Raw genomic sequence first — 16,711 nt, 5'->3', positions numbered from 1 at the left:
CTTTTTGTATTGCTTGATTTTGACTTTTTGCCTGATAATTGACCTCGCTATGGTTTATTTTTATTTTCCTTTGTTGTGCCTTTTGCCCACTTCTCTTGGTTTATCCACAGTTCTCCGGTTTTCCTGCTGAGGCAGGACACAAGACAGCATAGCTGAGAGACATACCACCAACTTTATATTCTGGTGGATGAGACATCATCCCTCAGATTGTTACAACGTGCTGTTCGAAATTTATAAGTATTTCCTTTTCCTTTGATATTCTAGTTTTTGTGGATTTTGCTTCAGTTTTTGGACTCTGAGCTATGAATTGTGTACTGGGACATATTGCCTTTTAGACAGATCCCTTTTATTTCTTATTTTTGCCTTTTGGCTATTTTTTGTTTATAAATGTTTTATTTATACAATATTTCTTTTTTTGGTTAAAGCAGATGGGAAGATGAGATAAGACTATGTTTTGGGTTATCTCCATAAGCAAGAGGATTACGGTTACCCTCTCCCTTGTATGGTATTTTAGTATATTTGGGGATTTTTATTGCATTTTGTTTCTCTTAAAGTCAGCTCCTTATTTCTAGAAATGTGAAAGCCAAAGTGTGCCGGTAGTAGTTAGGGGCTAGCTGCCTGGGGTGATGCCTTATCTAGGAGGGACCTGGTATATGTTTTTTGGGCTTATGTTTTTGTCACCAGTATACAACAGAACAACAATAATATCGCTTCAATGTTCAATTATTAATATGCTTTAAATGTTTTTTTTTCTGTAAAATATAATATGTTTCTATTAATAGACATTTTCATTGTAAGGTCAGACTTACAGCAAATAGAAAATTAGGATATGAATTTCAGAAGGAATGTTCAGATATAATAATAATATAATATATAATAATATAATAATTCAGATAGGAACGTAATGGCCTCTAGCATATGGCTTTCCATGTGAAGAGAACGGTCATTTACTACTTTCTAATTTTTAATTTTTATAAAGTAGATATAAGGTGGCAATTGTTTTCCTTTGTCATTATTTATGAAAAAAACCGACATGTAGGGCACACTTAGTTTTTCATACATTTTTCTCCATCAGTTAAAATACCTTCAAAATACAATGTACTGTAGGCTCACCAACAATGTGCATTCATGGAAGGATAGTTACCCATGTACATTTCTGTTTTCTTTTAGTCGTGCATATTTCTGTCCTGCAGTGAACGTAGATGGGCTTATTTCGGGTAATGGAAAACATCTGTATAGCAAATCTGCTCCACTGCTGTATCCCATTTATTGAGTACCATCGAAATGTTTCATCCAGTGGGCAACTGTAATAGAGAAGAAGTAATTTTTAATTAGTGACATAGATAAATAAATCTATCTACAGTGTTATTGAACCCACTTAGTCCAGTTCGGTTTATCCTGGCAGTACTGGACACAATACCAATTCAACACTGGACAATGCACAAGTCACATAAATACCCATCAGTCATGGTGTATTATTAGTTTGTGAGAGAGATGGTGGAGGTAAACATACTTGCACACAATGATCAATCCAAGTAAACCAGACCCAGGCTGGAATTTAAACCTATGACTGTGGAGCTTCGAGTTATTTATACTAATCACTTCCCCACCCGGTCACTTAGTTAAATTTATTATCCTGAAAAAGATCTATGTAAAAGTAGACTGTATGGATAGGAAGTCAAAGAATAAGCAGAACTGTTAGACATTACTAAATGATCTATTAATGTTGCAGACAAAGGCAAAAGGATATGACCATTTACTCGGACTGATACAGAATACCATCAAAGATTAATTCTGAAACTAGAGGCCATTGGCATCAAGGGTAACTTACAAACTTTTACTTTAAGCTGTTCAGTTGGCTGTAGAAAAATGGTACAGTTAAGAGGATGATGGGATGAGCCAGATGAGGGTCTGTTTTCGGACTTCTCTTCCTAATTAATGTTAATGACATAAATTCTAATATTGTGTAACTGACAGATGACACAAAATTGGGAGATAGTGAATAAAAGATGGGTTATGCTGACCTATAGGAGGCAACATCTGTAAATGTTTTAGGGTTTTATTTTGATATAACATTCTCATTGCCTAGGCAGTGTGCAGAAGCAAATGAAAAATATTACAAAATATTGTAAAAACATGATTATAAATGAAGGAATGTTGTGCTTAGACTGTATATTGAGACAGCAGATATGACACAGTAGCACTAGAAGTTGTGCAGAGAAGCAAAACCAAGTGTACCCCAGGAATAAAGTTGATGCAACCTAGAATGATCCTATGCAGGAAAACACAATAATGACCCAATATGCTCACTAGAGTAGGGGAACTATCAAGCCCTGGCTAGTAATAAAAGGGCAAACATAGAATCTTTACAAATAAAAATATCTCATATAAAGAATGTTCTGTAATATTCAAAGCTCCATGAGCACAAAAAATAGTTGAAAAACCAGAGCAAGGGGTCATAGAAGCCAGATATCCACAAAAGCCATAAAGTTAAACAGAAATCCAACAAAAATAATCAATGTCAGCGCATTCAATGATCCACAAGGGTCTGGGGGTTTTCCCTCAGCCATTATAAGGTTGAGGGCAGTCCCCTTGTGGTGATGGACAAGTGGACCTGCCTTACGGAAAACCACCCTCAAAACACATGGTACAGAATAAAAGATTCTTTTGACATAAAGGAACTAAATATACAACAATATTAATCTAAAAAATGAACCAAACAGACATAAACAACAACAATGTATTTCCTGTAATACCCAAAAATCATACAACCCCAATTCCAATGAAGTTGGGACGTTGTGTAAAATGTAAATAAAAACAGAATACAATGATTTGCAAATCCTTTTCAACCTATATTCAATTGAATACACTACGAAGACAAGATATCGAATGTTCAAACTGATAAACTTTATTGTTGTTTTGCAAATCTTCACTCATTTTGAATTTGATGCCTGCAACATATTACGGACAGTAGATGATGAAATCCCTAGATTTCTTGCAATTGTACATTGGGAAACGTTGTTCTTAAACTGCTGTACTATTTGCCCACGCAGTTGTTCACAAAGTGGTGAACCTCACCCCATTCTTACAAAATTCTTCAGCCTCAGTCTGTCAGTTCCCACAAAACACAGGAAGTACTCTGAAGAGTGCTAACACTACTTAGAGGCATATTAATAAACCTTATGTTCAGTTAAGTGTTGATGTTAATTATTTCTCTAATTTTTTCATTACAGGAAGTTTAATTTTGATGTGGTAATATGGCGCTAAAAATGGCAATGAAGCTTAAAGAAGTCTGAGGTGTTTCTCAAAATGACATCCATAATGGCAAATTTTCTTGCTATTTTCTAGACAGCATGGCAGTACAAAGAGTATAATTTCACTTATATATTCCTAATTCAAAAATATAAATTCACTAGCCACATGAATAGACTAAATTTAAGGATACTTGATATATCTTGCCCTTTGTGTACCTTCAGCGCCTCTCCCCTGTTTCCATGTGTGTCTGAACCTCACTTGATCAGCGCTCCCTTTCTCAAACTCGTTCCTGCAAAGTTTGCTGTAAAGTTGCTTCCCTGACTCTGCCATTATTTTCCAAGTCATCTTTCTCACCTACTGTCTTGGTTATATACCTCCCGTCCAATCTTTGAAGGTGACTCTCAGCGTGCCTCCTATGCCTTTACTCCTCTTCAAAAATCTCACACTCACACTTCCACTTCCGATCACGTCCACAAAGCCAAACTGACCAATCAGATTGCTCCGAGGGACTGAACACACACAGAGCTCAGCAGTTTATTATATTCTGTAGTACAAGAGTTCCTAAAGTAGTCCATATCGACCCCCTGGAATCGATTTGAACTTTCTAGGGGTCGATAGTTTCAATAAAAAAAATTGGTGGTCGACGACAGCAAAAATAGACCCCCTTACTACTGCTATTTGTTTGTTACTTCAAAATATCTATGATTCCAACAGGTACCTAATTTTTTGATAAAAACACTTTACATACAAACTTGCAACGAAAAGGTAAAATGTGTCATTATAAGAGTCACACGTAAGAATGCATGAAAATACATGTAGCACAAACATGTCTGTGCATTGTCTTATCGAGCGTATCAAAGCAAGTGCGGACACGAAAAACTGTTGCATGTCTGCACTTGCTTGCTGTGGGACGAGACGATGGATATTCGATATTGGCAGAATCTATCAGTCTTGTTACGGTCATGCTTTCATAAAACACTATAAATTGGTTTGTTTGATGTGACATGTACTTATTTGTGATTTGAACTTTGAATATAATTATTTATTGAGGAGTAGTACTACGAAAAAGAAAATCAGGAGACACAGTTTATTAGAGTTTGAACAAAAATTTTCTGTTTATAGTAATTACATACTTTATTGTTAGTTAGTTTTTTTTTTTTTAATCACAGGGGTTGTCTAAATTGTTAATAAAAGTGTTTATTTCTTCAGATAATAATATGACTGAACCAAAAAAGAAATGCAGACAGTGCAGCTTGGACTATTTGTACATATTTAGAATTTACATATTTATTTCATAAATATCAAAGATGTAAAAAAAAAAACAAAAAAAAAAAAAACACATTTCGTATTTTTTTGTTTTAATTTTCATTAGTGCAGGTTTCGATATTAAATGTTGCACAAGATAATGCCATATTCTATAGTCCTTTTATAATCTTCAATCATTAATTACAAGTGATTAAAATGGAAAGTTTGATATCTAGTGAAATATTTAATATTGAGTACTGTACAAATGTATTAATTTGAGTAAAGTAAATGACTAGGGGGTCGAAGGTTTTAAAAGTTTTTGGTAAAAGGGTCTGCGGCTGAAAAAAGTTTGGGAACTCTTGCTGTAGTAGATTGTTATTTAAGTGAACTACTTAGGAGTTTACATTCTGGGAGGATTTGAATTGGAAGATGGCCTTGTGTGCTAACCTGCACCATTGACTGTCACTATAAAAGAGTTAACATTGGCTTGCTACTGAATACTGATGTGAAAACTAGGGTTGTCCCCCACTATTAAAGTGGATTAAGGAAGACCAAAAAAATACAACAAATAAGGCTGAAATGGTGTAAAACTCTTTGGAATGGGGGTTTTCCTGGTCCTTGTAAAGAAAACCAGGGCTCAAGGTGGTCCCGAGTTGTTCCCAAGGCAATTTCTTACCCAAATAGTTATTATTGTGACATGCCCCTAGAGTAATCTCTGTTCTTGTGCTAAAAGCCTCCTCCAAATATTCCAGAATTAAGGTTACTTAAGTGGAAGGTTTGTTGGTAGCAGGGCATGAACTGCCAAGGGAAAGATAGATGTTTAGAAAGGCCTATTGTAGTAGCAGGTTAGTTGACTTACATTGTTTTGGTGCATTGTCTCCAAGTAGTTTATTTTTTTTAAATCAAAAAACTTTGGCCTCCTTGGTTTTGTTTTAGTTCACAGGTGGCTTGAGAGTGATCATCTCTTCCAAAATGTATAATTGCAGTTTTCTTTGCGAAAAGTAATTTAATTTCTGCTTGTTATTTAATTTCACAGCTTTCTGTTGTATTTTGCACATACACTATGGATCTTATTCTAAAGCAACACTTTAGAAGAATGCATTTCTTCATATGTGTTTTGATCCCTCAGCCCTACAAACAAGGTCCTCCCAGAACTTTTCCTTCTAATGATGAGACAACATGTGTAACAGGTATTGTAGATATACAGTCATATGAAAAAGTTTGGGAACCCCTCTCAATTCTTTGAATTTTTGTTTATCATTGGCTGAGCTTTCAAAGTAGCAACTTCGTTTTAATATATGACATGCCTTATGGAAACAGTAGTATTTCAGCAATGACATTAAGTTTATTGGATTAAAAGAAAATATGCAATATGCATCATAAGTAAATTAGACAGGTGCATAAATTTGGGCACCCCAACAGAGATATTACATCAATACTTAGCTGAGCCTCCTTTTGTAAATCTAACAGCCTCTAGACACCTCCTATAGCCTTTGATGAGTGTCTGGATTCTGGATGGAGGTATTTTTGACCATTCTTCCATACAACATCTCTCCAGTTCAGTTAAATTTGATGGCCGCCGAGCATGGACAGCCTGCTTCAAATCATCCCATAGATTTTCGATGATATTCAAGTCAGGGGACTGTGACGGCTATTCCAGAACATTGTACTTCTCCCTCTGCATGAATGCCTTTGTAGATTTCAAATTGTGTTTTGGGTCATTGTCTTGTTGGAATATCTAACCCCTGTGTAACTTCAACTTTGTGACTGATGCTTGAACATTATCCTGAAGAATTTGTTGATATTGGGTTGAATTCATCCGACCCTCGACTTTAACAAGGGCCCCAGTCCCTAAACTAGCCACACAGCATGATGGAACCTTCACCAAATTTGACAGTAGGTAGCAGGTGTTTTTCGTGGAATGCGGTGTTCTTCTTCTGCCATGCAAAGCGCTTTCTGTTATGACCAAATAACTCAATTTTTGTCTCATCAGTCCAAAGCACTTTGTTCCAAAATGAATCTGGCTTGTCTAAATGAGGATTTGCATACAAGCAGCGATTCTGTTTGTGATGTGAATGCAGAAAGGGCTTCTTTCTCATCACCCTGCCATACAGATGTTCTTTGTGCAAATTGTGGCAAATTGTAGAACGATGTACAGATACACCATCTGCAGCAAGATGTTCTTGCAGGTCTTTGGATTGATCTGTGGGTTGTCTGTAACCATTCTCACAATCCTGTGCATATGCCGCTCCTGTATTTTTCTTGGCCTACCAGCCTGGGTTTAACAGCAACTGTGCCTGTGGCCTTCCATTTCCTGATTACATTCCTTAAAGTTGAAACTGACAGTTCAAACCTCTGAGATAGCTTTTTGTAGGCTTCCCCTAAACCAATATACTGAACAATCTTTGTTTTCAGATCTTTTGAGAGTTGCTTTGTGGATCCCGTGCTGTCATTCTTCAGAGGAGAGTCAAAGGGAAGCACAACTCACAATTGACCACCTTAAATACCTTTTCTCATGATTGGACACACCTGTCTATGAAGTTCAAGGCTTAACGAGCCAATCCAACCAATTTGGTGTCGCAAGTAATCAGTATTGAGCAGTTACATGCATTCAAATCAGCAAAATTACAAGGGTACCCACATTTCTGCACATCTAGTTTTTCACATTTGATTTAATTTCATACAACTAAATACTGCTTCACTGAAATTCATTGTTCGGAAAACACCCCAGTACTCAGATGTTCCTAGGAAATGAAAGACATACCAACTGTTATCTTTTTTGTTGAAAGTAGAGTAAATTATTATGCAGGCTGAGAGGGGTTCCCAAACTTTTTCATATCTGTAGATAGCCTTACAATTGTACTATCACCACTACAAACATTTTGACACTGAGCATGCCGTTCAGTCTAGCACTTGGCATTGCTTTCTATTCACTGAATTTTTCCAAAATGTCATTTAGTCAAGGGAATCAACATACTCCAGACAGTATAGATCCTATATAACCCAAAATTCCCATTAGTCTTTTTAACTTGCTTCTGTTCCCTGCCTGGTCGAAGATCATCACTAGATCTAACAAACTTGCTCATCTCCCCACACAGTTTGCATGTTGCTCCAACTCATCCTATTTGCGCACGTATTTGTAATAATTTTGCATTGCAATCTCAGTAAACAAATATCAAAATTAAATCCCACCATAAATGAAAAAATGGAGACTCGTGCAGAAGGCTTACCTTTCATTTAAAAACACCACTTTTCTTTCATCATGTGGATTGTTGGTCTCTGTGGCCCAGCAGGAAACCACTGCTAAGATAAAGTCTTTGGCAAGCGTTTCTTGTGTTGAAAGGAGCTTCACCTCAAAAAAGAGGTCACTGGATGGCGAGTAATTTATTTCACCGATGTTGAAGTAGTCAGGGTCAAATGTGCTGCGCTTGTAAAGAGTCATTGACAGCTTCAGAATCTCAGTTGTGTTGTGCTCAATCACAATCACAGACACAGGTCTGAAAGGAAAAGGAGGGGGGATTTCATAAATTCACTACATAACCTTTACACTTCTGCAGCACAAATTATTTGCAGGGAATGCGTGGTAAAAATACACAGACATGTTGGAAGTTGTTAAAATCCAAAATGAAAAGGCTTAATAAACCATTCTGTCCAAGTAATGTTTACTCCAACTAAATGTATTTTTAAAAAGTGAAATATTACATGTCATATGTAAGAACTAGACTGGTTCAGGATGATGATGCTATCAATAAAACTGATGTTGTGAGTGAGGTGGAAAAGCTTGCCCAAAGGAACAAAATTTGAAAATCAAAAGGGCACAACAACAGAATAGGATCTTGCAAAACGAACCAACCACCAAAACGTTAACACAGAGAACTGATTGATAAAATTCGAGTCACTTGGCAAGAACTTTGAATCAAAAACGAGAAGCTCCTGGCTAGCTAATATCCTCTCCTGTTTTAACTAAGTGAACAAAGAATTGTTTTATTGATAGTGTGTATAGTAATTTTACTTTGCCATGCTCTTAAAATAATGCTCACATATTGACACCATAGGTTATATTGCCATGAAAAAATACGTTCAAGAATGACTGCTGTTAACGCAAAAAACATGGCCATGAAACAAAGTCTACAATTATATCAGAGCAAGATCATGATTGAAACAATAAGAAATAAAAGTAAGAAAAATAGATTTAATATACCGTATATACTGATGGATAAGTCGGGACCTGATTTTATCGTTTAATTTCTGGTATCTTATAATGTCAGTCGTATAAGTCGAATGCGGAAAACTCACGCTATTGGTCCAAGAGATTATGATATGCTAATGCCCACCAGAGAGAGTATCCACGGAGGACACTGCCTGTTTTCTATGTGGGTGCGGCAATGCACTATACCAGCATGTGCTCCTAACCCCTCTCTCTCTCTCGTGTCCATGTGACCACGCGGTAATTCCCAGGCTATTCCGAAGCAAATGATGCATTGATTTGTGTTATTTGTATCTCACACCCTCCATACACCTTTATCGTAAGAGCATCCCTTATCGCTGATCAGAAAAAAATATGAAGCTGGTTTTAAATTAAATGTCGTTGAGATATATATATAGTTCAGTTCATTACACACAACTGAAGTAGTTCAAGCCTTTTATTGGTTTTAATATTGATGATTTTAGCATACAGCTCATGAAAACCCAAAATTCCTATCTCAAAAAATTAGCATATTTCATCCGACCAATAAAAGAAAAAAGTGTTTTTAATACAAAAAAAGTCAACCTTCAAATAATTATGTTCAGTTATGCACTCAATACTTGGTCGGGAATCCTTTTGCAGAAATGACTGCTTCAATGTGGCGTGGCATGGAGGCAATCAGCCTGTGGCACTGCTGAGGTGTTATGGAGGCCCAGGATGCTTAGATAGCAGCCTTAAGCTCATCCAGAGTGTTGGGTCTTGTGTGTCTCAACTTTCTTTTCACAATATCCCACAGATTCTCTATGGGGTTCTGGTCAGGAGAGTTGGCAGGCCAATTGAGCACAGTAATACCATGGTCAGTAAACCATTTACCAGTGGTTTTGGCACTGTGAGCAGGTGCCAGGTCGTGCTGAAAAATGAAATCTTCATCTCCATAAAGCTTTTCAGCAGATGGAAGCATGAAGTGCTCCAAAATCTCCTGATAGCTAGCTGCATTGACACTGCCCTTGATAAAACACAGTGGACCAACACCAGCAGCTGACATGGCACCCCAGACCATCACTGACTGTGGGTACTTGACACTGGACTTCAGGCATTTTGGCATTTCCCTCTCCCCAGTCTTCCTCCAGACTCTGGCACCTTGATTTCCGAATGACATGTAAAATGTGCTTTCATCCAAAAAAAGTACTTTGGACCACTAAGCAACAGTCCAGTGCTGCTACTCTGTAGCCCAGGTCAGGCGCTTCTGCCGCTGTTTCTGGTTCAAAAGTGGCTTGACCTGGGGAATGCGGCACCTGTAGCCCATTTCCTGCACACGCCTGTACATGGTGGCTCTGGATGTTTCTACTCCAGACTCGGTCCACTGCTTCCGCAGATTCCCCAAGGTCTGGAATCTGTCCTTCTCCACAATCTTCCTCAGGGTCCGGTCACCTCTTCTCATTGTGCAGCGTTTTCTGCCACACTTTTTCCTTCCCACAGACTTCCTACTGAGGTGCCTTGATACAACACTCTGGGAACAGCCTATTCGTTCAGAAATTTCTTTCTGTGTCTTACCCTCTTGCTTGAGGGTGTCAATGATGGCCTTCTGGACAGCAGTCAGGTCGGCAGTCTTACCCATGATTGCGGTTTTGAGTAATGAACCAGGCTGGGAGTTTTTAAAAGCCTCAGGAATCTTTTGCAGGTGTTTAGAGTTAATTAGTTGATTCAGATGATTAGGTTAATAGCTCGTTTAGAGAACCTTTTCATGATATGCTAATTTTTTGAGATAGGAATTTTGGGTTTTTATGAGCTGTATGCCAAAATCATCAATATTATAACAATAAAAGGCTTGAACTACTTCAGTTGTGTGTAATGAATCTAAAATATATGAAAGTCTAATGTTTATCAGTACATTACAGAAAATAATGAACTTTATCACAATATGCTAATTTTTTGAGAAGGACCTGTATATATACAGTAATCCCTCCTCGATCGCGGGGGTTGCGTTCCAGACCCCCCCGCGATGGGTGAAAATCCGCGAAGTAGAAACCATATGTTTGTATGGTTATTTTTATATATTTTAAGCCCTTATAAACTCTCCCACACTGTTAACATTATTAGAGCCCTCTAGACATGAAATAACACCCTTTAGTCAAACGTTTAAACTGTGCTCCATTACAAGACAGAGATGACAGTTCTTTCTCACAATTAAAAGAAAGCAAATATATCTTATCTTTAAAGGAGCGCCGTCAGGAGCAGAAAATGTCAGAGAGAGCGCTCGCAAAGAAAAGCAAACAATCAAAAAATCAATACATGCTTTTAAGTATACAGAAGCACCGCTGATAAAGCAGCATTTTGTAGAAGAGCGTCCGTGTCCTCTGTGCAAACAGCCCCTCTGCTCACACCCCCTCCGTCAGGAAGAGAGAGTGAGAAAGATAGAGAGAAGCAAACAAGCGCCACGCGGGAAGCATATCTTATAGCATTGAGGAGTTTTAGTTAATATGTAATACATGCTCTGATTGGGTAGCTTTTAAGCCAACCGCCAATAGCATCCCTTGTATGAAATCAACTGGGCAATCAAACTGAGGAAAGCATGTAACCTAAATTAAAAGACCCAATGTCGGCAAAAGGCGGCAACCAGCGAAAAATCCATGATATTTAGATATGCTTACATTTAAAATCTGCGATAGAGTGAAACCGCGAAAGTCAAAGCGCGATATAGCGGGGGATTACTGTGTATATATATATATATATATATATATATATATATATATATATATATATATATATAAAAATAAAAGTGTCGCATTTTTGAATGGTGTATAAGTTGGGTTCGATTTTTCAGGTTTCAAGACTCGACTTATACATGAATATATATGGTAATCAGAAGTAGGCCACAATAATTCCTTGTTGTAGCATTAGTGATAGTATTGTCATGTCAACATAGTATGGTCAGATTTTTTACTTGCATGTCCAACCAACATGCAACATATTGCTGCCTTCTCAGCATCATGATAAACAAGAATGTTGTAAAAGAAAGATCTTCACATTGATTAATAAAAACAAAAATCAGCCCAGCAGAGGTACTCCTTCCTCCTGTTTCTATGTTCTCATTACCTGAAGCTTTGTAGATATAATCCTGAGAAAAAGTTTACTTGAGCAAAGTATTAAAGAGACGCCACTCAGGGGTTGTGACTTTATGGTAACCAAATACTAAGATTCATCAAACTTGGATTCTGGGGGTGGCAACATTGTTTACTGATTGAGGTGTCTGCCATGTTAGGCAAGCCCCCTCTTCCTTTATCAATACCAACAGTGTGTTAGTTTTCATAAGTAAAACATCTACCAGTTTTACACTTGGTTTGACCCCCCTTTTTAAAATCATTGCAGAAAAAAAAAAGAAAACACCACGTATGGGTTCATTACTTGATGTGCTCTAACATGACACCCTTTAATCTTTTCTTCAATAGGTACAGAATATTAATTCTCATATTACTCCCCAAACGTTATATCTATTTCTATACAACCTAACTTGTTGGTTATTTTTTCATTCAATTCCAACATATGCCCTGACTAAGTGACCAAAGTCTTCAAATGTGTTGGCCATCTTTTCACCCCTTAAATATATAAATAGCTTACTTTGAGTTGTACCTTGAACCAAAAAGAGCTATTAAGAGCAATGACTACAGCTCTTACCTACACAACTTAGGTAGGCTTGGCTCTATTAGTTGTTCACCCAGATGAGTGGGTTACTTATACACTTCTGACCCCTAGACTCAGTTCTTTTTTTTTTTTTTGTTGTTGCTTTTTCCATGTTTATTTTTCCAGTGGATTTCAGTTCTCTTTTTATATTTGATGTCATTTTATTTATACAAGTGGTCTTTTTTCATCTTTTGTTGATTTAATTGTATATTTGTAGTATTATACCTTTTTATGTACAGTATGTTATGTGTATATATTTTTTTAATACAAGAGTGCTTTTTCATCTTTCTTTGTTTATGGGACTATATGTTACTTTATTTTTGCTTTTTACATATTTGATTTGTATAGCTAGCGTTTTATGTAAGATCTTCACTCATTTTCGTTTTGTTTTGTTGATGGGAGAGCATATTAATATATTACAACATAATACAAAGAATTACCTTTTTGCTTTGCACAATTGAAGTTTCTTATTACTTTTTTTCTAATGATTTCAATTTTTTCAATATTTTCTGATTCACATGTAATTTTGTTTGCATTTTTGGTTAGTCCTGTACTTGTTCGAGAACAACAACATAGGAGCTTATTTTATCTTTTTCTTAAATATAAGATTTAATTTTAAACAACACTTTGCTTTGCAAAGTGCTTAATCCTCCAGATAGCCAGTCATATAACTGAAATTCAGTGAAGTACAATGTGCCAAGAGATTAAAGCAAATTCAATCTTAGAATTTAACAATTGTACCAGTAGTACTAGGGTGTTATACTATGTTAGCCATTATAAATGTAATGAGAAGTCAAGCAAAATTACACTTTTTTTGGCTAACTAAAAAAATTACGATATGCAAGCTTTCGAGGCAACCTTGCAGAATTTCGATATCTTGCACGAAGAAGGGGTCTGAGTTGCCTCGAAAGCTTGCATATTGTAATTTTCTTAGTTAGCCAATAAAAGGGGTCATTTTGTTTGAGTTCTCACTACAATTGTACCAGGAAATAGAAAGTCAACTCTGTGATCCTGTCAAGTCGAGATAAGAATTAAAATAAATAAATATACATATAATGGAAGAAATATTTACACCATGGTCTTGTCTGCTGGTCAAACCCAATCAGAGTTCATGGTAATTTGTGTACATTATTCAAACATTTCATCTCATCTTACCTATCATTCTGTACCTGTCCTATAAATGTATGCAGAAGATAGTTTCGGGGGAAGATGCACCGCCAGATCATCATTAGGTCACTGCGAGTAATTATCTGTCCCACTCGAACATCAGCATGGAGTGTATGTTCGAACACCACATGCGTGTCATTTTCCTGCAGAAAAGAAAAATTAAGAAATTTGTTGGATTCAAAAACTTTTTTTTACGTTGTATACTTAATGAATGGTAAATGTATCCTATCAAAGATGGTAGGATGTACATAGCAAAATGATAATATGTACTTTTGAGGATTACTTGTGTCCTGTTCTGTGTATTTGACACCCACTGCATGCCCAACCTACCTGGAAAGGGGTCTCTCTTCGGATTGCCTTTCCTGAGATTTATTTCATTGTTTTTTTCCACCCTACAAAGGTTTTTTTGGGATTTTTTTTTTCATGTCAAGGCTGGGGGGCTCTCAAAAGGCACGGCACACTCTGTGTGATTTTGGGCTATACAGTGTGACAGGGGCTTGGCGTCCTTATCCAGCCAGGACACCCCTGCACACTATAATCAGGGGGAGCAGCCATGGACATTGCAATACCTCCCCCTGAACGCTAGTTGGCCAGCTCACTGGTGTTGAACAGTGCCTTGGGGTCCTGCAGGGCATCCTGGGAATTGGAGTTGGGTGCAGCCCTGTTGGGTCCCGCAGGTACCGCCAGAAGGCGCTGTATTTGGGACTCCTGAGCCCGTGTGGGCAACCAATTCGTCACACCCAGAAGTGCAGCCGGAAATCAGGGATCAAGCACCTGGAGCACTTCCGGGTGAACTATATAGGGAGCCAGCGACCACCACTCAGTGGCCAGAGTCGGGTGGGAGGAAGACGAATCTTGATGAGGAGTGGTAGAGAAGGAAGATGAGATTTGTGTTTATTGTGTGCTTGGGACTGTGTTATGTGTGTGGGTACAAGGAAGGTGTAGCCCACAGACGAAGAAAATAAAAGTTTATTTTATTTTACACGTGCCTCCCATGTCTAATCTGTGTCGGGTCAGGTGCTATACAGCATCATTCTTACAACAGAAATAAATTGTATTGTACTACGATAAGAATTTATAAATCAACGCATTTAAAGTTGACGAGTAAAATTTTGCATTCAGTTAGAATACAAGATCATCTCTAGTCAGAGAAAGTTCAGAAAAACAAAATCTGCAATATCAGAATGAGAGTCCTAATAACAATAATTAATTTATTTCATTAACAGTAGGAACTGCTTTTCTCTAGTATCAGTCGCTTTTTCACTGCTGAACTTTGTTTACAGAAAGCAATGAGTTCCTGTATGATGTAAGCTCTGGGCCAGTTTTGTGGGTTGCATTCACCACTGCACAACAGGAGCTGCACCTTTGTGCAAAATATGTGACATGCAAGAAAGAGTGATGAGGTGTGAAGTGAGGCACGTCTGGGAGATCATGGAGGACCCTAGCCCCCGCAACCGCCTACAACTTATGCTTCGATGCAGATCAAAGCATGAAGTTCAATGTGGGGTCCTCCGACTTATTGCTTCAATGTGATCGCGACTTAATGGGGGAGATTATTGCTTTGATGCGGCACATGGTGGTGGTGTAGCAGGAAGAAAAGTGATGTGTGGAACTCCATCTTCACTGAAAACTCTCCAAAGTCCATACAACAAATATATTTGTAAGATGGCACCAAAGCTTGTGGTCAGACTATCAGCATAATACATCGCCTGAGCCCTACCCATGACAGTTCCTAGTTGAAGGAAAAGTACATACCCTGGAGTAGGACCTAAAAAAAGAACTACCAGGAATTACAAATGGCCAGAGGTCCTGCAGTTTAAATGCTACAAAAAGTTTTTAAAAGGTTCCTGAAAAATGTTAACCAGCATCCATTGAAATTCATTAGGACTAAAGTTAGAAATCCTTTTCATTAACCATCAACATTTTATCTTAATTAGTTTAAAAGAATTAAAATAATGATATAAGTAAGCAACAAAAGAAGGGGTTAGATAAGACATGCCTTGATTAAGGCCCCACAGTATGTGTCGTTTTCCTGGACAATAAAAAAGAAATATTTCTCAGCTTCTTGTAGAGGGCAGCTGCCATCATTCAACATAAGGCTGGCATCCTCAGTCACATTCTCCCTTACAAACTCTTTGGAAACTGCAACTTTCATGAGGTCAAGTTCACAGTGAACATACATCCCACTTCCTGAAGAAGAAAGGATAATACAAAGGAGAAAAGATCAGAAACTGGCCATCAAAATCATTGGAACAAAATCAGGCTTGAAATTACACTGCTTTAGCATCACACACAGAATGGAAGAAGAAAGATGGGGGGGAAAAAAACATTTGCAGAGAAAGTTGATGAAGTTCTAATTTCTTCAAGGCAAAGTTCAGTAGAAGTCTTTGGAATATTTTATGTGTAAGCAGACTTGCCAGAATTACATAATGTGACATAATACTGTCAAATCTGCTTAAACCAAATCATTTTTGTGGTGGATATTATTACTTTTAATATATTATAATAAACATGAAATCATCCTGCCATCTACACCACTGCCCTAATCAGAGTTCGACTAAAACCAGGTAAATAATCTATACCTGAATGGCATGCAATTTAACCCTAATAATATAGGGCTAATTGTTCAAAATTAGTTGACATCTATACATTATCCCAGCTCGAGTATGTATGGGTGTGTGATTAAGCATTTACTGCAAAGAATGACACCATTCAAGTTTGGTTACGGTCTTCTGTTCAGTGCCATTCTAACTCTACACAATCCTGAATTACAACAAGCAGGTTTAGAGAACAGGAGGATGGATTTCTCAATATATGTATTACAGTGGTTTTATTTTAATAGACCTTTGGTTGTTAGAGCAGGAGGGACAATGCATCAATGCTTTTAGCATTTTCCAAAAGAATAGTTGTTAAATACATATTTTAGACAGGGCCCTTAAGCCAGGAGTAGACCTCCTAACATCCACTCTAAGAGTAACCCCATTCATGAAACCTGCATCCTTTTGGTCCTCCCATTCCACTCTCCGTCACCGGTCATCAAACAAAATTACCCCATTTAGCAGACTAATTCTTCCACAGGAGCCTTTTTCCCTAAGCCTCCCTTGATCTCCTTCTGACGTCCACCTAACCTATGCAAACTTTTTGTCTGCAGCTCACTTCGCAGAGGAGAGCCACATT

General features: G+C 37.5%; 1 protein-coding gene across 2 annotated transcripts in view; it reads right to left on the bottom strand.

Annotated features, from left to right (window-relative positions):
* LOC120534364 overlaps positions 1 to 16,711 on the bottom strand; it is a 78,900-nt gene that overhangs the window by 11,148 nt on the left and 51,041 nt on the right. For both annotated transcript variants that reach the window (XM_039761900.1, XM_039761899.1), the window contains exons 13-16: positions 15,534 to 15,724; positions 13,523 to 13,677; positions 7,731 to 7,997; positions 1,145 to 1,304 (exon numbers count right to left, since the gene is read on the bottom strand). In XM_039761900.1, the coding sequence (XP_039617834.1) occupies positions 1,145 to 1,304; positions 7,731 to 7,997; positions 13,523 to 13,677; positions 15,534 to 15,724 (773 nt within the window). The remainder of the gene's footprint in view (positions 1 to 1,144; positions 1,305 to 7,730; positions 7,998 to 13,522; positions 13,678 to 15,533; positions 15,725 to 16,711) is intronic.

Source organism: Polypterus senegalus, chromosome 8 (assembly GCF_016835505.1).
Source record: "Polypterus senegalus isolate Bchr_013 chromosome 8, ASM1683550v1, whole genome shotgun sequence".
NCBI lineage: Eukaryota > Metazoa > Chordata > Cladistia > Polypteriformes > Polypteridae > Polypterus > Polypterus senegalus.
This window is presented reverse-complemented; position numbering and strand designations above follow the sequence as displayed.